The 25,713-nt window shown below is 36.7% G+C and overlaps 1 protein-coding gene across 5 annotated transcripts in view; it reads right to left on the bottom strand.

The window, feature by feature from the left end:
• Positions 1–651: 651 nt before the first annotated feature.
• Positions 652–25,713, bottom strand: part of SMIM14 (small integral membrane protein 14) — a 54,910-nt gene continuing 29,848 nt past the window's right edge. For all 5 annotated transcript variants that reach the window (XM_053940044.1, XM_053940043.1, XM_053940042.1 and 2 more), the window contains 4 exons: positions 24,195–24,305; positions 12,225–12,273; positions 4,749–4,897; positions 652–3,799 (listed from right to left, as the gene is read on the bottom strand). In XM_053940044.1, the coding sequence (XP_053796019.1) occupies positions 3,767–3,799; positions 4,749–4,897; positions 12,225–12,273; positions 24,195–24,269 (306 nt within the window). In that variant the 5' untranslated portion in view covers positions 24,270–24,305 and the 3' untranslated portion in view covers positions 652–3,766. The remainder of the gene's footprint in view (positions 3,800–4,748; positions 4,898–12,224; positions 12,274–24,194; positions 24,306–25,713) is intronic.

Below are 25,713 nucleotides of genomic sequence, written 5' to 3'. Positions count from 1 at the left end.
ATAGGTGTATATTATTTTAAACCCTAATGCTCCCCTGGTTCTCCTTTTCTTCCTCAGATTAACACAGGAATCCTTAATGAGGGATCTGAGTTGCTGTTGAGGCAGTGCTCAGAATTCTGTGCTCTGCTTCCAGAGAAGAGTGCTGCACTTCATGGGAACAGTGAGGAAGCAGCAGGTCTCTACTGCTCCTACGCACTGCCTTAGAGCCATTGCAGCATCTTCCTTCCTCAAAGCAGGTCTGGCTCCAACACTGCCAAGATCTAGAACTGGAAAATAGATTGCAATCCCAAAATAGTAGGATTTGATCTAAAACAAAGTAACACAATCAGCATAATTGTCATTACTATTTTTTCTGTATTATTTCTAACTTCCTAGGTTGCATAACTACTTCAAAGAGCAAAAGGCAGAGGTAACCATGTTGGTCATCAAAGTATCTTAAACCTTGGAAACTGCTTTTTATTTGTTCTGACTTGCTTGAGATACATACAGTAGACAAGTGTCCATTAGAAGAGTTAGAATTTACATTTTAAAAGTTACACAGGTGACACACTATTTTTACTGATTCTTACTTTTAGATTATTTGAAATTACCTTAGGAATTGATAGGTTGGTGCAGTCCTGTATCTTAAATAAAAACTAAAAAACAAAGACAAAAGTTTACTAATGATTGCTATTTATTTTGTTAAGTCAATAAAAAGTGCATAGTACAAGCCCTTTATCCCAATCCAAGTACTCAGTAAAAGATTACTAGGAAACTGCAAATGGCACAGACGATTTTTTGTTTGGCATAATTCAGATATTTTAAACCACCAATTTACATTAAGTACATGACATCTTCATTCTTCCTTTTTCAATCATTAATATTACAAGGCTAAGTGATCTGCAGACAGTGCATGAATACATATGATTTCTCATATCAGAGTATAGTAATTGTGTTAAGCAGACTCTAAAAATACTATTGTTTTAACAAAGTTAAGGTATAATTGTAAATTTCCCTCCATATTTTCCAAGTTGCTACAACTTGCATTTCTGACTAACCAAGCTTAAAACCATCATTACAGAACTGATCATACCCTGGAGCTTTGCATACCACTAATCTCTTCCCAAAATTTACCATAAACATCTGTAACCATGATACAATTATTTAATCACAAATTACATCACTAAAGGCCAGATTTCTGCCACCCTTACTAAAGCTGCTACTAGTACATTATCTCAGAGTAGTTCCACAAACTTCAGTGCAACTACTTGATGAGTAAGGCACTATTTAACACAAGTAAGAGTGGCAAAATACAGTCCTATGGTTACTTACTTTTATTTTAATTAAGAGTGCTGATCTGAATTTTATATCTTGGAGAGAGTATCTGAATTTAAAAGACATACATTTTTATGTGGGATAGTGGCCTGGCTCTTTAGTAAAACATTTTACAATAAAATATTTCCAATGTTTTTTTTTCTTTTACATAGAAAATTTAAAATAGTAATTTACATGAGGAAAGCATACATATATAAAATCACTGGGACAATTAGAGGAATTTTAAGCAAAGACATTTCATTTAAAGGTAAACCACAACATTCCTCTGAACAAGAAGTTCATTTGCCAAGACTCTTAGAGGTGGGTGCACATGGTAAGTTTTATAAATACATAAACAGACATTTAAGTGAGACTGATCCTCACAAGTGAGGAGCATCTTCTGTAAATCTCACCAACTCCCAATAGGATGAGGAGTAGTGCTCTGAATAGAAGCCTGTTTTATTTGGCTTTTTAATCAATTGGAAGCTTCTTTTGTGCCTCCAATAGGGAAGAATTCTGGCCAAAAATCCTTGGAGAAAAAAGGTCAGTGTGGGAGATTATATACGTTTCCTTGTGGGTTCAACTAAATGATGCTGTATTACTTGTTCTGAACAGCATCCCAAACATAAATGTACATGGAAGGCAAAAAGTAAGCACTGGCAGAGTGCTTTTCCCAGTGACATCTTTACACAGTGTTTGTGGCCTGTACATTATTAGACATAATGGGACAAATTCTCTCAGCCTCTCTCCTGCAGTTTCATTGCTTTACATGGCACTGCACTGATGTCACTGAGAGCACCTGGCCCAATCTTCTTTTTTATATATATATATATATTTTAAACATGCTCCTATGCTTGGGAGCACAGTATTCCATAGAAATTCAAAGGTCAATTACATCAAATTACAGAAGCACTTCTTCAGGTCTACACTGTACCTTTACAAGGAGGCTTAGCTGGCTCACCATTTACCCTGAAGAGCAAAATCCTGCATCTGTCAACCACGGGATCTGATGTGAGATTTTTGTTAGAGCCCGTTAATACAAATCTTTTTGAACTTTAACAGTTAGTTCCTTCAGCTCCCTAACTAAAGTCCTCATGAAATAAAGGTTTGTAGAGTAAGGCTTAGAATTCCCATATGTCTGTCCTATTGACCTTTAAGGAAAGAAGTTTCATGTTGGTAACATAAAAATGTTCTTTACATTATTCTGATCATTTTTTCAAATTGAACAAGAAAAATATACAGTGTTGCTTTTCTGTACATCTTTAAAATGTTCTTAAATTAATGTACATAAAAAAGTCATTCCCATTTGCCATAATGGGAGATGTGCACAGGTGTGTGCACAGCCACACATACACACACTTAAACATACCACACATACACACATTTATTAGATGGAAGAGACATGCCATATGTAATCACCTGCAAGTTTGTTATTCTACAATTACAACTAGTAGATAAGGATGAAATGTTAAGAATTGCTGATAACATACAGGTGAAAAAACCTGAATAATCCCGTACATGTTGTATACCAAAAGTTGGTAACCATGGTAACTTCTTGGTATGATTTCATCCTGTCCAATATCCATTATATCATGGCTAAAAACTTATTAAGGTACCAATTATGAAAAGACTATGCCAGGACAGAAAATTCTACCAAGTTCTTCTTACTAAATTTCTCTTTTGATAAAGTCTATCAGTAAACACACCTGGGTTGAGAGTATGTTTTTTTCACAACATATTGAATAAGACCTACAATTTATTAATGAAAATGGCTGAATTAACTTTTTTGGTGGTATAATCTTTTGTGTGAAGTTCCCAATATATAGATCAAAGCTTTGACAGTGGCAATTGTCACGTTCACTTCCGTGTGCATGCACACGCACAGTATAATTCTAGTGGACAATCCAGGGTTGCTTTTGCCAGCAACCCTGAAAACTGTTAGTGGTCTGAAGACCAAAATAAAAGCTGCTCTGAAACCAGGGCAAATATAAAACAATTTCTATTTTTCAGCACATAACTAAGTACTTCCAGTCATAATATAACTCTCAAAGCATACTGGAGAAGAAATATGAATCAATCTGTAGAAAGGACAGTAACTTTCTTATAGGTGGACTGGGATTTTCTTTTTCTTTCAATGCATATCAGAAATCACAGCAAAGAAATTAGGATCACTGGAACAGAAAGAGATTGAGTGGAATGTCCACAGTAACAGTAACAACCAAAAAAACCTTGCAATGCCTTACCATTATTCAAATTACAATTTTATAGGAATTGTAATAACATATAAAGCAAAAATTAACTTAAAATTGAAGTCACTAAAAGCAGTTCATGAAGATTACTGCTGAGTGGTAACTCTGCTCTATATAAATGAGAAAAGAAAACCATATTGAGTGGGTGTTAGGAGTAATCTGGTCACTTCGTTCATTTGGTCGTGCAATGTTTTAGCTGCTGAACTTTTCCAATACTGAATGCTCTAGTCCACTGGTGGGGCTGGTGGTTCTTGTCCCTTGGGAGAAGAAAGGAGGGGAAAAAAAAAAAAGCAAGTACAGAATTAGAAACAGTGTTTCACATAGGAGGATTTAGGAATAGAAGAACTCAGAAGTGTTACATTCTGTTTTCTTTCATAGTTTTTCAATATTTATTAAAATAATTAGAGAAAATAAGCACCAAAAACTATACTGTATTAAATGAGATTTTTCCATGATCCCACATATAGGACAAAGATCACCCTTGTCTAAGTATCATGCTGTAATTTTCTTTACTGACCTCTCTTAAAGCTGTGCTTGTCCCCTTTCACCTAAGAAGGCAGGAGGCAGTTTCATCCAGGGACAAACAGTGTCCAGAGGACACTGCATCTGCTCCATCCCATACTTAGCCTTCATGATTCCTTTCACTTTAGTCTAACTCATTTTAATTTTTAATGGAGTTCCAAGAAAATACAATGGGAAAAAATGGGAAAATATTACTTTGAGATAGTGTGTGTGACATTCACATTCTCTGGACAGAGAGACATAATTCTGTCTCTCAGGAGAAGCACAAAGAGAAGAAGAGAAAACAATCTTTATTTCTGCTCCTTTGTTTTCCCCCATGTGGAATGTGGTATGGAGGTTGTTTACCTGAAGTGATTGCTTGACTGGATTCTGGTGAAGGTTGTTTGGGTTCAATGACCAATTGGATCCAGCTGTGTCTCGGACTCTCAGCAGAGTCACGAGTTAGATAGGTAAGTAAGAAGTCAGTATGTAGAATAGTATACTATCTGTTTAAATAGTATATTAATGTAATATAGTATAGTTTTAATAAAGTTATCCTTCAGCCTTCTGATCTAGAACCAGACATCATCATTTCTTCCCTGCATCTGGGGTTTGCTGGATTTTTTACTATTAAGTGTGTATTAAACCAAAATAGGTTTAAGCTATTATAGAATCTCCCTGCAGGGCACTTGAAACTGTACTTACATTGTGTTGGCTGGTTGGCTTTCCGACTGTGTTTGATCCTCTTAGATTACTAGGTCGCAGTAAGAACAAGACAAGTGCAATCACCACCCAGGCCATCATTATCATGGCAAAGCTGATGCCATTGTCACTGGAAGAGTTTGGTCCTGGCACTACAGACAAGGAAAACTCAAGTTATAACAGAGTAACAACAGAGTTCTTTTCCCCAGGTGAAACCAAAAATGCAATCTCAGGAAAAAATCCCTGAAATATTTTTCAATGGAGTGTTCTGATTAGTCCCTCATTTTGGCTTTGAGACAGTAATACTGTATTTTATCACATTTCTTACCCATTTGAAAAGACAATAATCTATTTCATAATATTTCACTGGCATTCTTAGAATTATCACAAATATTTCTTAAATCATATTAGCTCCTAGTGAACTGGAGATGATAAACACGCTCTTCACATTTAAGAAATCAAACTTGATTTTTAAGAAATCAAACTTGATGCAGAATACATTTATGTAGGAAAACCCCCCATATGTATGTTGGTCTTTGTTTTTTTGCCTCAAACAAATAAAACAGTAAGACTAAACTGATGAAAGCTTAGGCTCCATAGTTAGGCCCCACACAGAGAACATGCTGATTTCTAACAAGAAAGGAGCAAATTAACGGTAATCAATTTCTTGACACTAAGTTATTTCTTGAGAGTTTCTTTGAAGATGTTTCAGTGTCAATATGCCAGATCTCCATGACTGATCATCCAGGTCATGTGGTATTTGTTCTAGCAATGTATCTGGCAGGAGGTGAAAAAATGCTGCAGAGATACATTCCAAAGTGAAGCCCAGGAACACAATATAAAAATTTTACACCAAATTTCCATACATAATGCCTGAAGCATCAAAACATGGAGATAAATTTATGAAAATACCTTCAGGCTGGAAATGGCTGATCTATTTAGGTCAAGAAACTATTGCAAATACCTGCACATTTTAAAACAACTTTTCTCCTCTGAAACATAGCTTCAAGTAATCAAACAGTTACTAATCTTGTCAGCTGAAGTGTAAACCCATGTATAGATAATTACCTGTGGTACTCACATGAATCCATTTATTATAGTATCTGAAGGCCTAACATCTTCATTAATGATCTGGATGATCAACTGATACAGAGCAATTAATTCAAAGCTATAATGAGTAACCTTCAGAAAGAGAAGAGCTATTCTATTTTATTACTCTAGATGAACATTTTAACATCCAGAAAACTCCACAGAGATACTAGTATCTGTCATATTTTCAAGTTGTCTTATGTGGGTCACCTGATTATGGAGTCAAGTCTGGATTCAGTATTGGTTGGATTGTTCTTATTTAACATTTACTTGATAACTTAGACCCTGCTGGAATAATTTCCTTGAAGGTTAACGCTGATACCACAGAACCACCCTCATCACCATCATCCTGCATGGCACTGCTAACAGAGGCTCTTCCATGGAATGGGTTTGTTCATAACACAGCAGAGGGGCCCTGCAGGGAAGCTTACAGCTATGCCATTCTCCACAGTGCTGCTCTGGGAATAAGGCTTCATGACATAAGCCCCAGTCATGGGGCTGTGGGACTGATGTCCTTTACTGACATCACATGCACTCAAAAATGTCAAAGAAGAAAAAATCCCATGCAATAGAAGTTCATCCTTCTCACAGCACAAACACCACCACTAACATGTATGAGCAAATGAAACTGCTTTTGCCTTTTAAATGTCCAAAATATAGACATTTCAAAACTCAAGATGTTGCTAATGTAGAGGACTTTTATTATTAGAATTCTATGCAATTACAAGTGAGAATTCTTTTGAAAATCTGAGTGAATAAAGAGCTTTGTATATGGAGGAGATGGCATAGTGCACAGAATATAAATAAGAAAGCTATAGCCTTTAATTCACTAAACTGTTACACATTGGATTTTGAAAGAATATGGAATTGTGAAGGTAAGAATTTAGACCTTTGGTTTTGTTGACCAAAATATTAATATTATCAGCAGCATATATCAATATTTTAATCTTGGAAAATCTTTATATATCCAGCAGACTTGCATATAATTTGGCATGAAAAGAACAACTGCTTTATTTTGGGGCTTCCAGACAACTCAGACAACAATTAATAGCCACTCTGAGACTACCTTCAGCAACAAGTAAGAAGGCCTTAAGTACCTGCTTTGGCAAATATTTCTGGGAGAAGACTGAAAATTCAGATGACTTGTTAGTCAGGATTCCCCATACAATGCAGAGAAACAGACTAGTCCGACTGCCTTCTGGAATTTTTGCTGAACATTAGTGCACTGAGGGTCTGTGGTCATTAAGCAAAAGTTGGGGTAAGCAAATGATGCCAGATCAGGTCATGCTATAGGTCAGGGAAGGGAGCAGAAGGGAGCACAGAGGGAAACCACAGGCGTTCATTGCAAGACAGCTTTTTCCAGCCTGTGCTGTAATAAGTTTAGATCGAACCAAACGTGCTGAAACATGTTCTGAACTAAGTTAAGCAAGACAATAGCTGATCTAACTGGCCCTGTACTACCTACTTAAGGCACGCCAGACACTAAAACAGACACAACAATGTTTACACTTTCCAAGGAACTGGTAAACCCACATCTCTCACAAATGACCGTGTGCTTTAATAAGGATGTGAGAGATTTCAGAATCTGTTCGTTTAATCTCTTACAGGGAAGAGGATAAGCAAAATTTCACATAGGTGGGGTTGAATCCAACTTTTCAAAGCTTTGCATCACAAATCAAGAGAACAGACAGGAAGCTATTTCAGCTACTGGAAGCAGTTATATGTAGGAAACAACAATCTTGCTACAAAGACATCCATCCCTGAGATCACAAAACAATCAGATAAAACCAGCTTATGGATAAAGAACAGTTGAGTGAAGGTGAAACCAAGCAGGATGGAATTTATGATGACGGGCAGAAAAAAAAAATCTTTTTAAGAGTTTGCAGTCACAGTTCCTTTATCTGTAACTGGCATTTTTTTGCAAGTAATTTAGAAGTGATGTTTTGATTCCTTGAAGAATAAAGGTTATCCTCTAAGAGCACCTGTGAATGGTATTTTCTAATATTTTTAGATCGATAGAAGATTGTCCTAGTCTGAGATGAATGTTCCTGCCACCACCCATTTTGATGAATGGATCTGGTTATTAATCTCCAGTGCTCCAGACACACCAACTAGTACAGAATTTAACAGTACATATTCCCATGTCACTGACAGACATGACACACAGTCTCTAACCTACCTTTCCATGCAACACTGAAACCAGCCCAAGGTCTTTATTTTCAGAGTATCTGGTCCCCTGGGTTTGGCATACATATCCACACACTTTTGAAGGATGCCTGTGAGCAGTTCTGTCCCTGTGGTTACCTGGAATTTTTTTTTTTTTTTTAATTTTTTTTTACAGCATGGCTGAATTTTCTCTCTGCAGGAGAAAGCTTTATGAGGAGCTGGTCTGAGATTGTGGGATTAACTCCCATGGGATTTAGTGACTATGGTGAATCCTATCTGTTGCTGCATGTACAAGATACAGTTTTTAGACTTGCTTTTTCCTACTGAAGCACAGACTAGGCCACACAAACTAGTCTTCTCCCAGAAAGAAATGGGAAGTAGAAAAAAAAATCCTTTGTGACAGATGTTTGCAGATTCATTTGAGGTTCTAGAAGGCAATAAAAGCTATTAAAATTATGAGTTTGGTAAAAAGTTTTTAAAGGTTAAAGGTCAACCAGTTCCTGATTGTACAAGTGAAATATCAAGAATACAATATTAAAACTACTAAGTGCACATGTTAAATACCCTTACATGAACTTAGTGCCCTTAAACTGCAGTTTTTCCTTCAGAGTGAGGCTGTACTTTAAAGAAATTAATTTCTTTTACTGTGAAAGTATATTCCATGTGGTGCTTTTTGTCTGCCCTCTCATGGTAGAAATATCTTCTTTTGGAGTACAAACAGATTGACCCTGGTAAAAACTGTTAAACATCTGCATGCAGGAAGGCAAAAGCATGGTCTCTGACTTAGGTCTTCTTTTCATGATGATTTAAGCCTTGCTTGTTCTGTGAAGGAAAGGCATAAAACTGTATGAAGAGAAGTATTTTAGAAATGAATCATCAGGGAAGACAAACAGCCCATGGGACCTTCAGGAGATAATGCCTGCAAGCTGACACTTTCAAAGGCAGGGATAAGGAACCCAAAGAAAGCCAAAACAGACTTGAGCAGCAGAGGAAGGGAGAAGGGAATTCCCAGAAAAGGGAGGGAAGAGTTGGCAGACATTTCAAGCTGTTAGGTTAGGCTGCTGTGACTGCCCTAGATGAATACAAATCAAGATGAATCACATATATGTATTCATTTTAAATTGCATAAAAATTTGGAAGTAGAGTAGACAACATTTGAGACAGTCATCTCTGACCATATTACAACCTAGCAGAGCAGTGAGAATAGTGCTGAAAATATGAATGTGGTAAACTGAGGTCACAACGTCTGGGAATTGCTAGAACACAGAAAAAACTCAGGCAGTAGCCCCTCATTTCCTTTGACAGGGAAGGCTGACTGTGAAGGGCCATGAGCCATCAGAGCAGATCAGTCCCAGCTGGGATCCTCCCTAGGCTGGATGAACCGCTGATGTTGCAACTGCCACACGTCAGAGAACCCCCGTGCTCCACTTGCGTTAGACAGAATTCAGAAAAGAATTACCGCTCTTATTCTTCATTTCAAGGGATTGTTAATGCTGACCATTAACAATCCTAACAGAGTATTAAATGTGTTGCCTATTCAAAACTTACAACCTTTTCTTTTCTGCAAGACACCCACTGAAATTGAGGAAACAGTCATCAGACTCTGACACATGCATTAATGTCACAGCAGATACTCTGATGGAGAACCAGCAGATGAACAGCCATCAAGTAGAGTGCCCAAATACTTGTTGAAGTGGTGCTTATATGTTCCTATAACTAAATCCAAAAGCACTGGTCCTGACCCTGGCAGGAAACTCTTCAGGGAAGTCACCATGACATAATGGTGCCAACAACTGTAAGTAAGAATTTATAGATAATAACACAAAAAAGTGAATGAGGGAAACCTGGTACTACTGCCTTGATATGGCTCCTAAAAAAAGAACTGAAATCAAGAGTTGAAAAAACAAAGCATGCTCAGAAGAATCAACAGAGGGTGTTTCTGAAAATTTCCAGCTGGTAGCAGCAGCACAACACATGACGCTGCTGTGACATTGGCTGAACCCCAGCCCTGATGTCTCCCAAAACAAAACCACATACATCTCATCAGTTATTCCACAACCTTGCAACTTAAGAATCTGTGTATGACAACATTCCCAGCTGTGCTTCCAGAAGGAAGACCAAATTCTGGGAATGAGCAAATTGGTGAGAGTGAAACAAACTTGTTCATATTGAGATTCTGAAATGAGGAATCAAAGTCAACAGGAAGTGGAGCTGTGGGACCTAGGGAAGAGGAGACCCACCTCAAACGTAAGCTCATTGCTTTACAGCTCATAAAAACAAGATGAAGCAATGGACAGAAGATTGGCCCAGAATTATTTTAATTTATTTCTGAAAACATCTCTAGAAGCTTCTCCAGGCTCAATCTGTTTATTTTTGCCTTTGATTCCCAGGGTCTTACAGACTGGCACAAGCACAGCATCACAGAAGCACCACAAAGTAATGTGACAAATATGCAGGCTGTATCATTGCATCAGCAGAAAAATACCTTTGCTAGAACTAAATTTAAGCAATATAATAACATAGGAAAAGATTTACTCTGTAATTTTTGCTTTGGTTTTTGAAACAAACCACTGGTTTGGAACAATTGCTGCCAAATTGCTTGCATCTGCACAACCAGTTATTGCAAGAATCTCAGAATGGAAAGCTATTTGTTGCAAACCATTCAAATCCCCACTGTACTATAGCTTGGTAACATTAAAGCTATCCCACAAGCTTCGTGCCCACACATATCAGAACTTACTCATTAATACAGTCCTTAGTCTAAAAGCTTCATAAATACTGATGATCCAAGACTCCCAAGGTGTGAGTGAGAATGACCTACCATTGCTTGGTTTTGACTCAGAAAGCTCCACACCCTGTCTGTGCCTCCTTCTAATATAGAAAATATTCGGTCTCCCATCATCTTTCCCTCTTTCCCTCTCCTACCTGCCTGTAATTAAAAAAACTACACACAAGTCTAAGATGTGGGAGACTAAAAAGTCTGCCCTTGGACAGGTGTATGTGGAAGAGGAGGAGCGATGGAAGTCACAGACAGCATAACTTACAAAGCCCATAAAGAAAGAGTAAGCCAGCAGCACTGTATAGCACACGTGCACCACACCATCTTTTCCTCAGGGGTTATGTGGGGCAGCTCAGTTTTCCCCCTTCAGCCCAGCATGGCACTGAATCTGGGATTGTTTCACACTGGCAGAGCCCAGTGCAAGTCTGAGCTGCATGCCCATCTCTAAACAGGTTTTACAGGGGAGTGAGGAACATAAGGGTGAACAAAGACATGCACTCTCTCCAAGATGCTGGAAACCTTGCCTGCACTGCTCCTAGACCTGTAAAAGACACTGGCATCAGCAGCTCTTGCTTACAAGAACACTGCTCAGGTGGCTTGCTGCTCCCTCAAAGCATTACAGCAGTCCTGATGCAAGCTGAGTGAGTTCACATGCTCAACTGGTAAAGTGATACAGGAAAAAGAGATCCACTTCACTTTTATTTACAAACATTTGACAGTATTCCCTCTAGTTCACAAAAAGCATCTCAGGGAGTGTCTCAGCGCCTCAGGGCATGCTTACATTACTGCATAACCTCCACACAGCTATGCTTCACTGTTGATTCTGGTAATGTTCGACTGACGTACTGTTCACTGTTTGGGAGAGATTTTTTGATGCATTTCACAGCAAATTCCAAGGAAGTGTACACATCAGTCCTCTGCTTCATTAACACAGGCATCACATCAACAGAGATGCAGTCATGGTGTATGTCAGAGCTTCCTCTTCCTCACAGTGGAGTAGAGGGCTCACAGTACTGACAGTTCATCACCCAGCCCCAGCTGTGAACACATGTCTGCTCAGTATCTAGTCTTCATTGGTTAGGCTGCTCTGAATCTGAGGAGGACAAATAAAGCACCTTCCAAATTTTTCCCTCTCATTCCCCAAATCATCCTATTTGGAGACTAACAGTAAGATTCAGTAATGCTTGGGGCCTGATTGACAGTTATGCTGGTTTATTGATACCTCCAGGATTCCCATCAATTCTGCTTCTAATGTACAAACATTCATCACAGACTGTTAGAAATTACCTCCCCAGCATATCAATTTTATTACCATAGTATTTGATTTATTGTAATATGTTCCTATAACATTAAATCAACTGCTGCATTTTCAAGAACACTCAGACTGTGTTTTAATTATTGCAGTTCATTTTATGTCCATGAACCTGATATGAACAATTACTCACATTCCTGAAGGCATTCTGTGTCTGTGCAGTACGACTGGGATTGTCTCAGCTGAAACAGAGAAAAAGAAAAGCACGACACTTTAACAATAAGTCTTGGTTGGCTTTTACTGAAATCAAGATTTAATATATTGTCAGAGTAAAGTTCAAGTATAACTGATCCTTTACTGGATCACACTTGGCTTATGGTTTGTGAAGAATAGCAGGTATGGAGATAGTTTCTGAACACTATTTACATAATACCTTTAAATCGCCTGACTACAGTGTGATTGCTTCCAATTCAGCCATTGAATACCTTTCAAAATTCAAGGAAAAGAAATCAGTAGTGATATTGGAACTATTATATACAGATATACTCTCTATACCTGCCCATTATAAATCCCAAAATATCTTACTATTATCTAGATCAAGTAACATTCATATACTCTGTGATAACATCACAATAAATGATCAGACTGTGATAATGGTTACACACAAAAAGTTGAATTAATATTTTACATTTAAACTTAGTACTTACTATTTTTCCCCCTAAGACCTTTTTTTTTTAAAGCAGATTTTATTTTACAGTTTTTTCTCTTTACTGATGGGTAAAATTTAAAACATTTTTAGTGACTGTAATGACTGTTTGATTTACATACTAGGTAAGCTTGCCTACTGCAAGAAAAGTCAACACTGGCTAACCTGCAAATCAGTACAGCTATTTTACAGATGACAGAGCCAAAAAAGGAAGACAAATATCACATTCTTTATTCCGATCAGAGATGTTAAATGGATAGCATTTAATGTGCAGCACTGTGGAAATAGATTCTATCCTCTGCTTAGGTAAACTACATGGATTATTAGTAAAAGTTTTTTAAAGTACTGAATTATTACACTGCCTTGGTTAGAAATGACATTTGCTTTTTCACAGGTTTTATGATACAGTTGTGTCACAAATCCCAGCACTTTTTGTCACAACAGGCTAATCTGTTTATTACCAGTGTAAATACTTGAATATTAAAGACACGAAAATATGATGCTCTTTATGTAAGAAATACATGAATCATTTCCACAAAACCCATTTCCCTTTGTATTGGCATAACTGATTTAATTTATGTAGTCATATTATGCAAAACACATCAAGGAAACAGATGAAGAACTGAAGAAGGAAGACATCTGAGAAAGTATAAGCTCCTTCTTTTATCATAAAAATTGTCAATGACTGACACATTTGAAAAAGGAAACAAATGTAATTGGAGATTGATCACATTAATTCTTTCATTAATATATTAAGATCTACTAGCAAATTTATTGAAACTACAAAGAAGTCTCTTAGGAAGGCATTTGGAAGGCTGGAGGTTATTTCTATAGTTAAAAACAGCATTGAGGGAAATTCAGGCAGAATACTTCTCTTTCTTACTGAAGGGAAAGATCTATCAAACAATGCATATTTCCTGCTGTTCTTATTTAAAAGCTCATTTTATTTTAAAACTTTGGAAGTAATTTACAAAGGGGAGGTGTTATCTTAGCAACAGTACCCATTTGAAATATTTGAAAGACTTCTGAACTGGGAAAACCAGATATTCCTATACCCATATTTTAAAGAGCTCAGCAACATAATTATCTTCCGTTTGTATAAGAGTTTAATTCTGAGAGGGGCTTAATTTATAATCCCTACTTAAAACACCGTTTACAGATATTAAACACAGAAGGATGACCAGAATTAAAACAGGCACCAGATATATGATCAGAAACATTGTACAAGTATCTCATTATCCCCCTCTGTCCCCACGATGGCAAGTCCTCATACAGTTTATCTAGTTTTCCTAGATATAGAACACTGCCTGGGGGTGTTCTAGCCACAATATCAGTTATCTCCCATTCTAAGTGTCACACTCTGTCCAAATACAACTTTTTTAAAGCTCTAGGATGGCTCTCTGAGCCAGGTAACAAATCTGTTTTTAACAGCTCAGTGAGAAGCTGCATATTGTCTTTGGGGGACGAAACACAGCAGATCATGAAAAACAGGCAGCAGTAAAAAGAGGTTTTTCTTAATTCACTCAGGTCAACAAGTCCCTTACTGTGTAACCCAATATGAATCTGATTCCTTGTGGTCACTCATTTAGTCAAAAGACAAGAAACTCTTCTGGCACACGTATGAAATGCTTACGTAAATTCAATGGCTGGGAAAGGTAATGCCTTTTGCTGAAAGAAGAATGTTCCTTCTACCAATTAGCTCTCTTTTGACAATGACACCCTTTAAGGAACATAGCAACTGTTGGGAAAAACTGAATGTGCAACATTTCAGTAGTAAAGCAATTGAAAAAAAGAGCAATTATCAGAGACTCTAAAGAAATAGTCCTTTGTATTAAGATTTTTCTAATCCAATGTGGAGGGGAAGTTTGGATGAAAGTTTGTGGAATAAAGGTAAAAAGTTGAACCCGACTTCACCTGTTCTCAACAAAACCCTCAAAAAGACTTCAAATACACTCAATGTTTTTCAGACTGGGAACACTACAGAGCTGATGAGAAAAAATTGAAGAGAGAAGTAATTCTTCAAATACAATAACTCCTAGATACTTAAAGACAATATTATTAACAATGATCTTGATTTTATTAATACTTCAGAGATCCTTGTGTGGCCAAAAGTGTGAATTTAGTGAAAGATGAATAGCTGACGGATATAACATCTACTAAAGTCAGCAACAGCCTTTTCATCTTTTTCCATATATTCTAAAACAATCCCTTAAGAAGAACACAAAAATTAGGCAAGTGGAACATAAGGGTATATTCAACAAAAGAAGAGAGTGAAAAATGTTACAAAATTAAATATTTATACTATTTTATTAAATTTAAATAAAAAGGATTATATCTGAATTTTAACATTCTCTGTGCAGTTTGTCATTTAAATATAATAAATGGCTTAGTGCATTTGAGCTAAACAATTAATTATTTTGTTTTTTATTGTCCAAAATGAAGTAAACACAAATTGTAAATAGCATGAAAGCTAGAAGAGAGCTAAAATAATCCAAATTTTACAGTTTTAGCACAGTACAAACTTGAAAAAATAAAAGTAAAAATATTAATTACAAATGTATATTATTTAAAATACAACTGTGAACTTTCATTTCCTCCAAGTATATTTGAAGTCTTGAATTGCCTAAGTTAAAGTAATTTAAACTAATAATCCCCAAGTCATAAGAACTCTTGGTCAATAGGAATATTTGGTTTCCATGAAACCCCTGATAAGTTCTCAGAAGAGGCAGCAGTGGCAGAATCACAGTAAATCACTACCCATTTAGTGACATATTGTGAATATAAACTCAATACAATACCAAGAAAAAAAGAAGAAACCAAGTTACTTCCAGTGGTAAGAGAAAAGGGCTCTTCCTCACTCCTTCCTCATCACACTCAAATTTTGCATTTCAAAAATACAAAGGGTACATTTCAAATGGCTCCTAGTTCCAATTTGAAACTTCTTCCTTTCTTTTCCTTTTCCAAAATATACAGCTTTTAGCCCCAGTTCACACTAACACAACAGTGTTTAGATCCTGCTCCTTTGAGACAAGGACAGTTTTCACATGCCATCTTGTGGATCAACAGCATCCACCCATCAAGCACACCTGAAACTTGTGTCCTGCTGTTCCTCTTTCAACAGATGCCATGTTATGGTAGGAGTCTGCACAGTTTTTAGCAAGGAGAGCTTCCACTTTTTACAATCCCCATCTGTGAACAAAACGTGAACAGCCACAGTAAAGGGACACTGCTATTGGCCTTTGAAAACTCTTTTGGGAAGTCACCATATTAAGATTGTTTTGTTTTTTTTTTTTCATGTGCACACAAACATGCCACCGTTGGTGAAAACAGAGTGTGAACTTCTACTGCATTTTAGCTGCTCCACAAAATCACTGAAGTCCAAGTGAAATAGTAAGCCCAGTGAAAACAGCTTCATCTAGCTAAACAGAGAACTTGTTTTTCCAACACAGGGACCTCAGCCACTAGGACAATTTCAGTCTTCCTTGAAAGAAGTTAAGCTACTTTGCACTCCTCATCACAGATACGTGCTGTGGAGAATGAAATGCACACTTTGTCCGCCTATATAGTAAACAGTTCTTGCTTCAATTCCTCTGCTTCCTCTTCAAAGGAGTTTAGTGAAACTCTTCAGGTGAATTTTCAAAGTTTGCTATGCCAGAGTTCAACAGTCTCACAATCTCTGGGACTGATCCTGCAATCTCTGCTCAGACAATTTTTTTTTTTTAAATATTAACGTCAATAGTATATTACCTGAAAAAAGATTCAGGGTTTCTATCCAGTGTGAACCCTTTGTCTTGAGAGTTATATGTATTATTTAAGAGTTTAAAAAAAAAAAGGACAGAGCATACAAATACAAGGAAGATACCAATGATCAGACAGCTCACCAGTTTGTCAATTTTCAGGGGAAATAGCAGCATAATCCCTGTCCAAAAGCACTTTCCAACTCCAGAAATGGTGTACTAAAGAGGTAATGAAACAAGAACAACAGAACTCACGGCAGGAACAAAGTGCAACCATCAATGCAGTCTAGTGTGAATGGTAGATGAGGCAAAAGTATACTATTAGTATATTATTTATGTAGGGACAAATAAAATAACTACATTTTAGAGTAACTGTTGAGTCTGCTCAAAGCAGAAATAAGTAGTCAGAAAAGACAGAAATGAAAAATTACTAAGTTCATGAGACAGGTCAGGAAAAGACCTCCATACAGGAAATTGTGATGGATGAAAGCCCAGAGAGATGTGTGAAAGAAATAAATGAAACAGGTACAAAGATGAGGGAGCAAAAATAGATAATGGTGGGAATGAAAAGAATAGTTAAGTAGGAAAGCAAATAACTAAATTGATATGGTCACTTATTCCATGAATACAAGTAAATTTAAAATGGAATCATAAAGACTATTGATAGAAAATTTTATGTGATTACGAGGGCAAAGTATCATCCCTTGTGAAAATACTTTTTTGCTCTTTAGACCAGCTGGGAGCTCTGCTTTTGCTCTCCAACAATGCCAGAAGATGATAACACAATGGCATACTCCTGATTGCATTCTCATGCTTCTGGGTAACAGAATCATTGTTTAAGCTTTGTTGGCAGCCATGTCTGTTCTCTCCAAACTACATAAACGATCTAGTAAACAACATGATAAATAAATTGCTAAATGACACCTACATGCATTATTCTGCTACAAGCTGGCAAAGAGAAATAAGGAAATAAGGAAAAGAATGGCACACTGATGGAATTTAATTGTCTCTTAAACAACACTAGCTTCTCTTAGAGGAACAAACAAGGAATAAGTGAACACTGCCTTCCCCACTCCATCTTCTATGAGTATATGCAGAATTAGAATAAATGATTGTTCATACAACGACAGAATAACAGTCTGCAATAAAAATACAGAGCCTAGTCCTGTGAGGTGGCAAGTAATTTTCTCTCCAATTGCAAGTGAGATAGAAGGATGGCTGCTACATTTCAAAATAATATTTCTAGATTACAAACCAACTTTTAAGACCCAGAAACATTAGCCAGTAATGACAGAAGGAGGACATTAACTTTCATATTGAAATATATGACATTTTATGGAGAAAGATGCATCAGAAGTCCCAGGGACCACTGAAATCTGGGGCCCTGATCTGGACACAACCACATTCTTCTCTTCATTTTTTCATTTGTTGTGGGATTGCTGTTTCACCTTGGTGTCATATAGATCTTCCTTTTTCACACTTTCCTTGCTTTCCTACAATTGCTTGCCTTACTGGTACTTAATTTTATAATTTTGCTGACCTAGGATATCAATGACATCCTCCTTTTACTGAATGCAAAGCAGAATGAATAAACAGTGAAAAGAGGATGAAACAGGATGATGATGATCAGGACCATTACAAGGAGCTCACAGCATCTCTGACTATGTGAAATACTAGGCAACAAATACACAAGCAGAATATTAAACAGAGGCATTTGAAAATGTGCACAAACAACATACATATCTCCCCAGAGGACATTTGCAAACTTATATCTAAAATGTAAAGCCAAAATATGTTTAGGCTTTTTGACCAAACAGTTGAGTATCTTCTCCAAATGATGCATATTAGCAAAAGAAAAGTGTACTCACACACAGACAGCCTTGAGGAAAAGGCTTAGAACTCACAGTTCCAAAAGATAACTACAGTTTGCTCTAAGTGTTGATTGCTTGAGGCCTGAGAGAAAAAGCACAATTTTCTCCTTTTTCTTCAAAAGAGATGGCCATAACACATCTCTGACCATCAGAGTTCAGCCATTCATAGTACAGGTTATACCTATTAATTATTTCTGGAATATCAAGCTGAAAGAATTTTCAGTGCATGATTTTTTACACTGCTTGCAATACCCTATGCATGCATTGAGATGATCATGAGGTGTGACTGAGATTTTCCTTTTTTTTTTTTTTTTCTAAATATATATTGGTTAAGAAGGAGCACTTTCAAGCATACTACAAAGCTCAGGGAAGGGAAATGTAAAGAATGACAGACATGTTCAGGAAGTCCTGATTCCCAACCCATTAGAGACCCAAGTGGACATCACTTTTCACAACTTTTTTATTTTCTAACATGTCTAGAAAACAGTCTCCATTTGCACTGCTTGAAGCAGAATTAGATTCTAGGTTATGACATGCATTGGCAGTACAGGAATTCTGTAATAGAGTTTTATGGCCTTAGCCTGTGCAACACCAGTACCTTGAGCACTCAGTGAAAGGCAGAAAAATGGAAGTCAGTGGAGCAAGAGCACTCAAGTACAGTCTTACCCTCTGCCACTCCAACCCTGTGTCTTATTCTTTTGGGCTGGTGTCTAAGCAGGTGCATGAAGTCTTTTCCCCTGCACCTCTGAAGAATGACAGCTTCTCTGTCCTAATGAACAACCTAAAGTTCAGCTGTTGGGAAAGGCCTTCATTGAATCAGCTTGAATGCAGAGGACAAAAGGAGCAAGTGAGAGCAAAATGCAGTTTCCGGCTCTTGGGATGCTTGGCTAAAAACTACATACTAGAAGAAGTAGCACCTGCTATATATACAAAAAAGAAGGCAAACACCATGGAAAGTGTGTAAGAAATCTCCAGGACAACTTTCATATTTGAAGGACATTTTAAATTATAAAAATGCATTTGGTATAGCTCTGGTGTGCTTTCACTAAAAGCCTCCATCAGTAGCGAAAGCCACTTTTACTGACTATTTAAGTTGGGCTTAGCTGTGCTAACATCTTGAGAGATTTCCAACTATTTGCAGCACACATCTATTTTAGTAATCTGTGTTTATTTTGTGCTGTTTACACAAAGTCACCTTCAGCCAAGACTTGTGGCTGGATACTATCTCAGACTATGCCAGTTTGAAACCGTAAGACTCTAAAATGACCTGGTCAAGAGAATTATGCAGAAACTTGATTGACAAAAGAGTTTTTGAACCAATTATATTCAAATAGTTTGAGCATTTGCAACTTTTGCTATAAAAATCTAGTGACAAATCATATCCCAAGAGAGATTAAAATAAATTATTTGCTCTGTATCCCCTGAAGTTTTGATATAGCAACGTAACTAAGCATGGACCATTACTTTGCAATTAGCTACTGAAGGACAAAACACAAGGTTGTAATTCCCACAGTGGTTTGTAAGTAGAACTGTTGGCAGTTTATCAAAATGGCTCCTTTTACATTATAGAATTAGGAATATTTTGGGTGAAAAAATATACCATTCATTTTTGTAAAAACTAGTATGAGAAAATTCTGAAGTCAGTTTTTGTAAATCAAATAATACTGTACCAGAAGGAGACAGAAAAAGGATGTTTACTTGACACAAAGTCATGTGTGTTACTGGCTTGGACATTTCTGGCCACTCTAAGCAGTCATAAGCAGGTTTCACTTATCATGGAAGATGCTCTATGTATGATTATTCCTCACCACCACATAAACTGTGTTTTCAGTCTAGTTTTCAAACTTGAACTGACCCTTGGGCCAAGATCAGCCACTCCTACTCAGAGAGCATTGATATCCAGAGGGGTAACATAAGGGAATCAGATTTTTGTATTACAAAGTAAGTGAAAAAAGGGGAAATAAAAAGGTTTAAATACAACATCATTCTCACCTAGGGATTTGCTGTTTTTTGCCAAAACTAAGACAGGAACCATTTCCTCTGGGTACACAGAATCCTTCACTGTGATTCTTTCAAACAACCATCCCCTTGTCTTACAGTTTCGCCCCAATAAAAGAACTTGCTGTCATTTGCTGTTCCTCATTCTTGAACTTTGGCTCTACTTGTCAAAATAAGTTTTGCACACGGAGGAGACTGAATTGGAGATAAAGTCATGCAAGCTAACAAACCTGTCATTGTCTTTTGACAATTCTTGTGCATCTGCAGAGGATGGAAAATCTTGTGATATTTTTCTTCTATGCTTACTTCCTCTTATGGAAGTTCCCAATTAACTGCTATATCCATAGAGTAAATAGTGAATCCAACATACAATAGCCAAATTGTTATCACACAACACCACCAAATCATAACAGATGGTGCCATGGATATTACATACTAGAAATTATATTTATGAAGTCATAGCCAAAAATTTTAGATTTCTGGTGTTTCCTAGGAATATTTGGAGATCATAATATCTGCTTATTATTTACAGTGGCCATACTACAGAAATTTACACGTGTGAAATGTTCATATTTTGACACCAAGGAGAACCCTGAAAAATTCACTTCAGAAAAATGATAGAACATTCAGCATAAAATAATTCAATGCCACTTAAGCACGTACATATACATTGTAAGAACTCCGTGTATTAACAATTTCTCTGAGTTAACCTAATAAGCAGCAAAATATCTTGTAAAATATTGTGCATATTAGAGATAGACAGTTCACTGACTGTAAAATCTTCATGGTATTATGAATTAAGAAGGAAAAAACCCAACAAAACAAAGCCCTGCTTAGTCAAGGAAAATGAAAGACAGATAAATAACAAAGCCACATAACTAAGTAAGAAGTGGATTTTTTAACAGCTTTCTTGTTTGTAATTTTCTGTGGTGTTGCTAACAACAGAGAGTAAGAAGAGTTTAAACGACAATAGCTTTTTTTTTCATTGTATAAGCATTAATTGTACTATGAGATGAACTGAAGTCTGCATTTCAAATAGCGATTTAAACTATATGCCATATAAAACCCCCAAAGTAATGTATTCAACCACAAATTAAACTTTGAATGCCACATACACTTCATAAGAATGTCAAAGTAAATATACCAATTAAACTAGAAGTTAAAATTATTGGAAATTAAAACAAGAACTTCAGGTTCTAGAGGCAGACTTCTTGACCTTCTGATTTTGGAATAGCAGTGTTATTCCAATCTCCTATATAGTTAATTCTAACAGAAATCCTGTGAATTTGAATATGCTAACTCTACACATAATTGTCACAAATGACTATATCATAACTTCTTTATTAGCAGAAGCCTTAATTCTTATCAGTGTTGGAATTCTTATCAGTGTTGGTCTAGATAGGTATAAACTAATTTTTACAGACTAATTTGTTTAAGTCAATTGCAAGTTTAAAAAAATCTACAATCAGTCACAGGGATTTTGCACAATGTCATTACTGTATTGAAAGACACTAAAAGTAACATTTTCACACTTGGGCATCTCCTATAATTACATTATAATTCTGTTAAAATTTGTTCTGTTAAATCTCATCTCTGAACTTTTGTATTTACAATGCTCAGTCTGGAGACAATTGCAAACACCTCGTTATAGAATTTCCTCCAAAATCCTATTGAGTACTGCCAGCTTTAACACCATTCAAATGTACTCTGCTGTGTTTTATACCTATCTATATTAAAAAGAATCAACAATTAAATACATATAGGAAACCATTCTGGGTAGATAGCATGTTTGGATATCTTTTTCTCACCCTGAATCTGAACAGATCACTTAGCTTTGTTTATCAAAATGATTTTGAAGTTAGGGTTTCGAGGATCCAACTTTTAGAGGTAGTGTGCACCCAGTCTCCATTGGGACTTGTGGGGTTCAGCAATTTTGAAAACCAATGTCCACATGTTCTTTTTAGCACAAATAGTAAAACTTCTGTTTGCTCATGTTGTGTAAGACTAAGTGACAAAACAGCAGCTTAGAAGGCAAACTCTTACTGAAGCATAAAAGTTACAGATGCAAAAATGGCTTAGCAAGTCTCCTGCTGAGATCATACAACAGGTTACTTGAGGATAGTCTGGCTGCTGACTGAGACTTCTGAGACTTTTCTTTTCTAGAATCTGCTAAATTATCCTAGCTAGTGATTTGGTCTTATAAATATTTAGGAGCATCTGCTTTGCTTTTTAGAGAGATGAAATCTGGAATTTCCCTTTACTCTGCACTAGTTTCAAGTGCTAATTGGTATGATCTTTTTGGAAGGTGGATACTGAGCAATAAACTCCATTCTTGCAACTACACAAGAACACTGTTAAGACTGCTCTTGGTGACTGCCCAAGAGCATCACATCCATTACACAGGAACTACTGTTCCTCAATGATTCATTTTTACCCACCTCACACTGCCTGGAGCAGCCCAGGAACAAAACCTCATGGACATTCGTGGCATTTCTTCTAACTTTGGACACAACTCACATTGTTCATAACTAGAATCCTCCAGCCACAACAAAGAGAATTGGCTGACCAGTGCCATTGCCTGTTGGTATCTTCTAGCAAAATACCAAAGAGATTAAAAAATGCTGAATGGGGGTGAAAATTCTGAACCGTGCCAGTTTAGATTTGCATCTGACAAGCCTGAGGAAACATGCATCCTCCTTTCTTCCTCCCAGCTTCTGAACTTGGTTCTGGGGGTTCCTTTCTCATGACTTTAGCATGTGTTCAGAAGCATCAAGGTTCAGAATCAACAAAACTGTGGGATATGGCACAACCATCATATTGAGAACAAAAAGAAAATCCTTCTTGGGAAAGAACATAGAAGATTTTGAAGTTGTGCCTCTAGCTGGGAAGCATGAGCTAGGATGGCTAGGCCTGATATAAAGGCTCCACAGAAAGTACAACTATTCTCCACAGAAGCCTCAATTTTCTGCACCTATGTGTCAGCAGCACCTTTCCAAAATACTGTTAAGAAACCTCTTGAAGAAGGGCCTGATCCTAGAGAGAATCTTCTTCATACATAACTGCCTTGAACAGTTGATGTACTCAATAACTTAAAATGACATTAATTTAGGCCCTAAGAAAGAAAATGTGATAAAAACAAATATAGGAAAATCAGTAAGGGGAAGTACATCAAATGAAGTTGATGTATATGGTAATATTAAAAAGGATTTAACCAAATTAGAGTTGTAATCAAATTCACCCAATTGCTCACAGTTCATAATTGTTAATGTTATTTTAAAATACATATACTTAGGAAAAAAAATAAGCACTTTGTAGCTTATTTTTCAATAGACATTGAACTAAGTTCAATACAGAAACAACATTTTACAGTTAGAGCAATGTACATAACTTGCTTGAAGTTGTTCAACCTATCAATGACATAGCAGGAAACAGAACTCAAAACTCAAAATCACTGGATTATCAACTTCAGAAGTTTTTAGAGAGTAGTTTTAAAAATTTAGACAAAATTATCTTGCCATATGAGTATGTTCAACTTCATATGTGTGGAACTACCTTGATCACAAAGACTTTGCTGGGTAGCTTCTTTGGTTTTATGCAGACTGAAAAAAGGCATATAAAAGAAACATTTTAACAGAAACAGTGTCAATGCTGTCAAAATGCAGCCCTGGGAAATAAAGAAAGCTATAATTTGTATTGACTCTTCAAAAGCTCATCAGAAAGTTGGATACACAGATTCTTACTCTACATGCTACTGAATAAGCAGAATCAAAAGCACCAGTAATTGCAAATCTGTAAGAGCTGAAGTAATGTCTGAATAACCACCCTTCCAAATACCCTCATGTTATCCTTACCAGATTAATCAGTCTTCTCATTGCATGTTCATGTGAGCAAATGCATTCACAGGGATCAAATCCACCTTCTGCCATGGCTCTCTAGATAAACCTGAACTTTTCTGTGAACACCTAAGAAGTAAAAGAATAAAAGGACAATGAACTCTTTTTCAACTGACCTTATTTTCCAGAGACTTACACATCAAGTTTCAGTTCATTTAATGCCAGGGTGAAAAAGCAAAACAAAGCAGGGTAATCCTATTATTCCTTTGGCAGTATGAATGAAGAAGTCTGGTATGTGCAGTTACATTTTGATGTTGCTGAAAACACTGTCTCACACAGATTTTTTTTTTTTGCAAGTCTGTGTGTCTCCCCTGGGTTTTCTCATATACCAAAATGAAATACATCTTAACAAACATGAAGCACAAAGATTAAATTCTTGTCTCTCATCTGCACAGTGGGACTCTTAAGTGTACATATACAAATTGAAAGGTCAGGGGAACTTGTACTCCTAAACCCTAATAAACTGCTGGCATTCTCCCTCCAGATCAATGTACAGGAAAATAATTTAAAACTCAGTAAGTTTTTTGCTAAAGGAAACAATCATCTTTGTTGTATAATGAAAGCAAGCAGCAGGGGTACAAAAGTGAATGTACTTGGAAACACTTTAAAAATGGAACTATGCACACTAATTTTAGATCAAAGAAGTAGGTTAATCACTTAGCAATACAGAACGTTCAAAGAAGCAGTAATGGACATGGTAGAGAATCGATCCTAGATTATTCATCTGCTAAAACCACTTACACCAGACATGTCAGGCTGTTCTAATGTATGTTTACTATTTACCAATAACTTTTCAGTTATTTAATTGAGGGTCAAACTGTGCAGCAGACTTCAAGGCATTTCTACCCTTGTGGTCAAATCTGGGATTGATTTCTCTCAAATGAGGACTCTCAGGATATATTAGGTAGTTCTGCAAAATCATACTTAAGAAATATTTTTCACTTGCCATCCATAAAGCTGTATTCAGAATGTGTAAGTGTTGCATGCACTCAGGCTCTGATGTGACACAACTGGCAAGCTTGCAAACAGACAAACACAGCAGCACAGAGCAGATACCACCTCTCAATTCCTAAAACAAGTACTTTATGAATGTACCAGCCATTTGATAAGGGTGTGCCGAATCAACAGACGTGTTCTGCAGTCACTGCCTATAAAACTTACAGCCTCGATCACACATGAGCATTTTAATGTTTCAGTGTCACTAGAAAAAAAAGGAATAACCTATATGTCTGTAAAACATCTTCATTCAACAGAAGAAGAATATAACACTGCTACAGTTCTACCCTCTTGTGGGGAGAAAAAAGCAAATGCATTTCAGAAGCCCTTCCTTTGTTAATGCCTACTGTTCCTCTGAATAAATCTTTACCATGGTGGAGAGAGACAGAGAGTAAAAGAAACTGAGAGATATCTGTCTTAATTACGGAGTTTGAACATCAATGTCCTTAACCTGTTAGGGTCTCCACTTTGTAAAAAGAAA

This window comes from Vidua chalybeata, chromosome 4 (assembly GCF_026979565.1).
Source record: "Vidua chalybeata isolate OUT-0048 chromosome 4, bVidCha1 merged haplotype, whole genome shotgun sequence".
In the NCBI taxonomy this organism is placed as follows: Eukaryota; Metazoa; Chordata; class Aves; order Passeriformes; family Viduidae; genus Vidua; species Vidua chalybeata.
The sequence above is the reverse complement of the archived record's forward strand: the minus strand, read 5'-3'. Positions and strand labels throughout refer to the sequence as shown.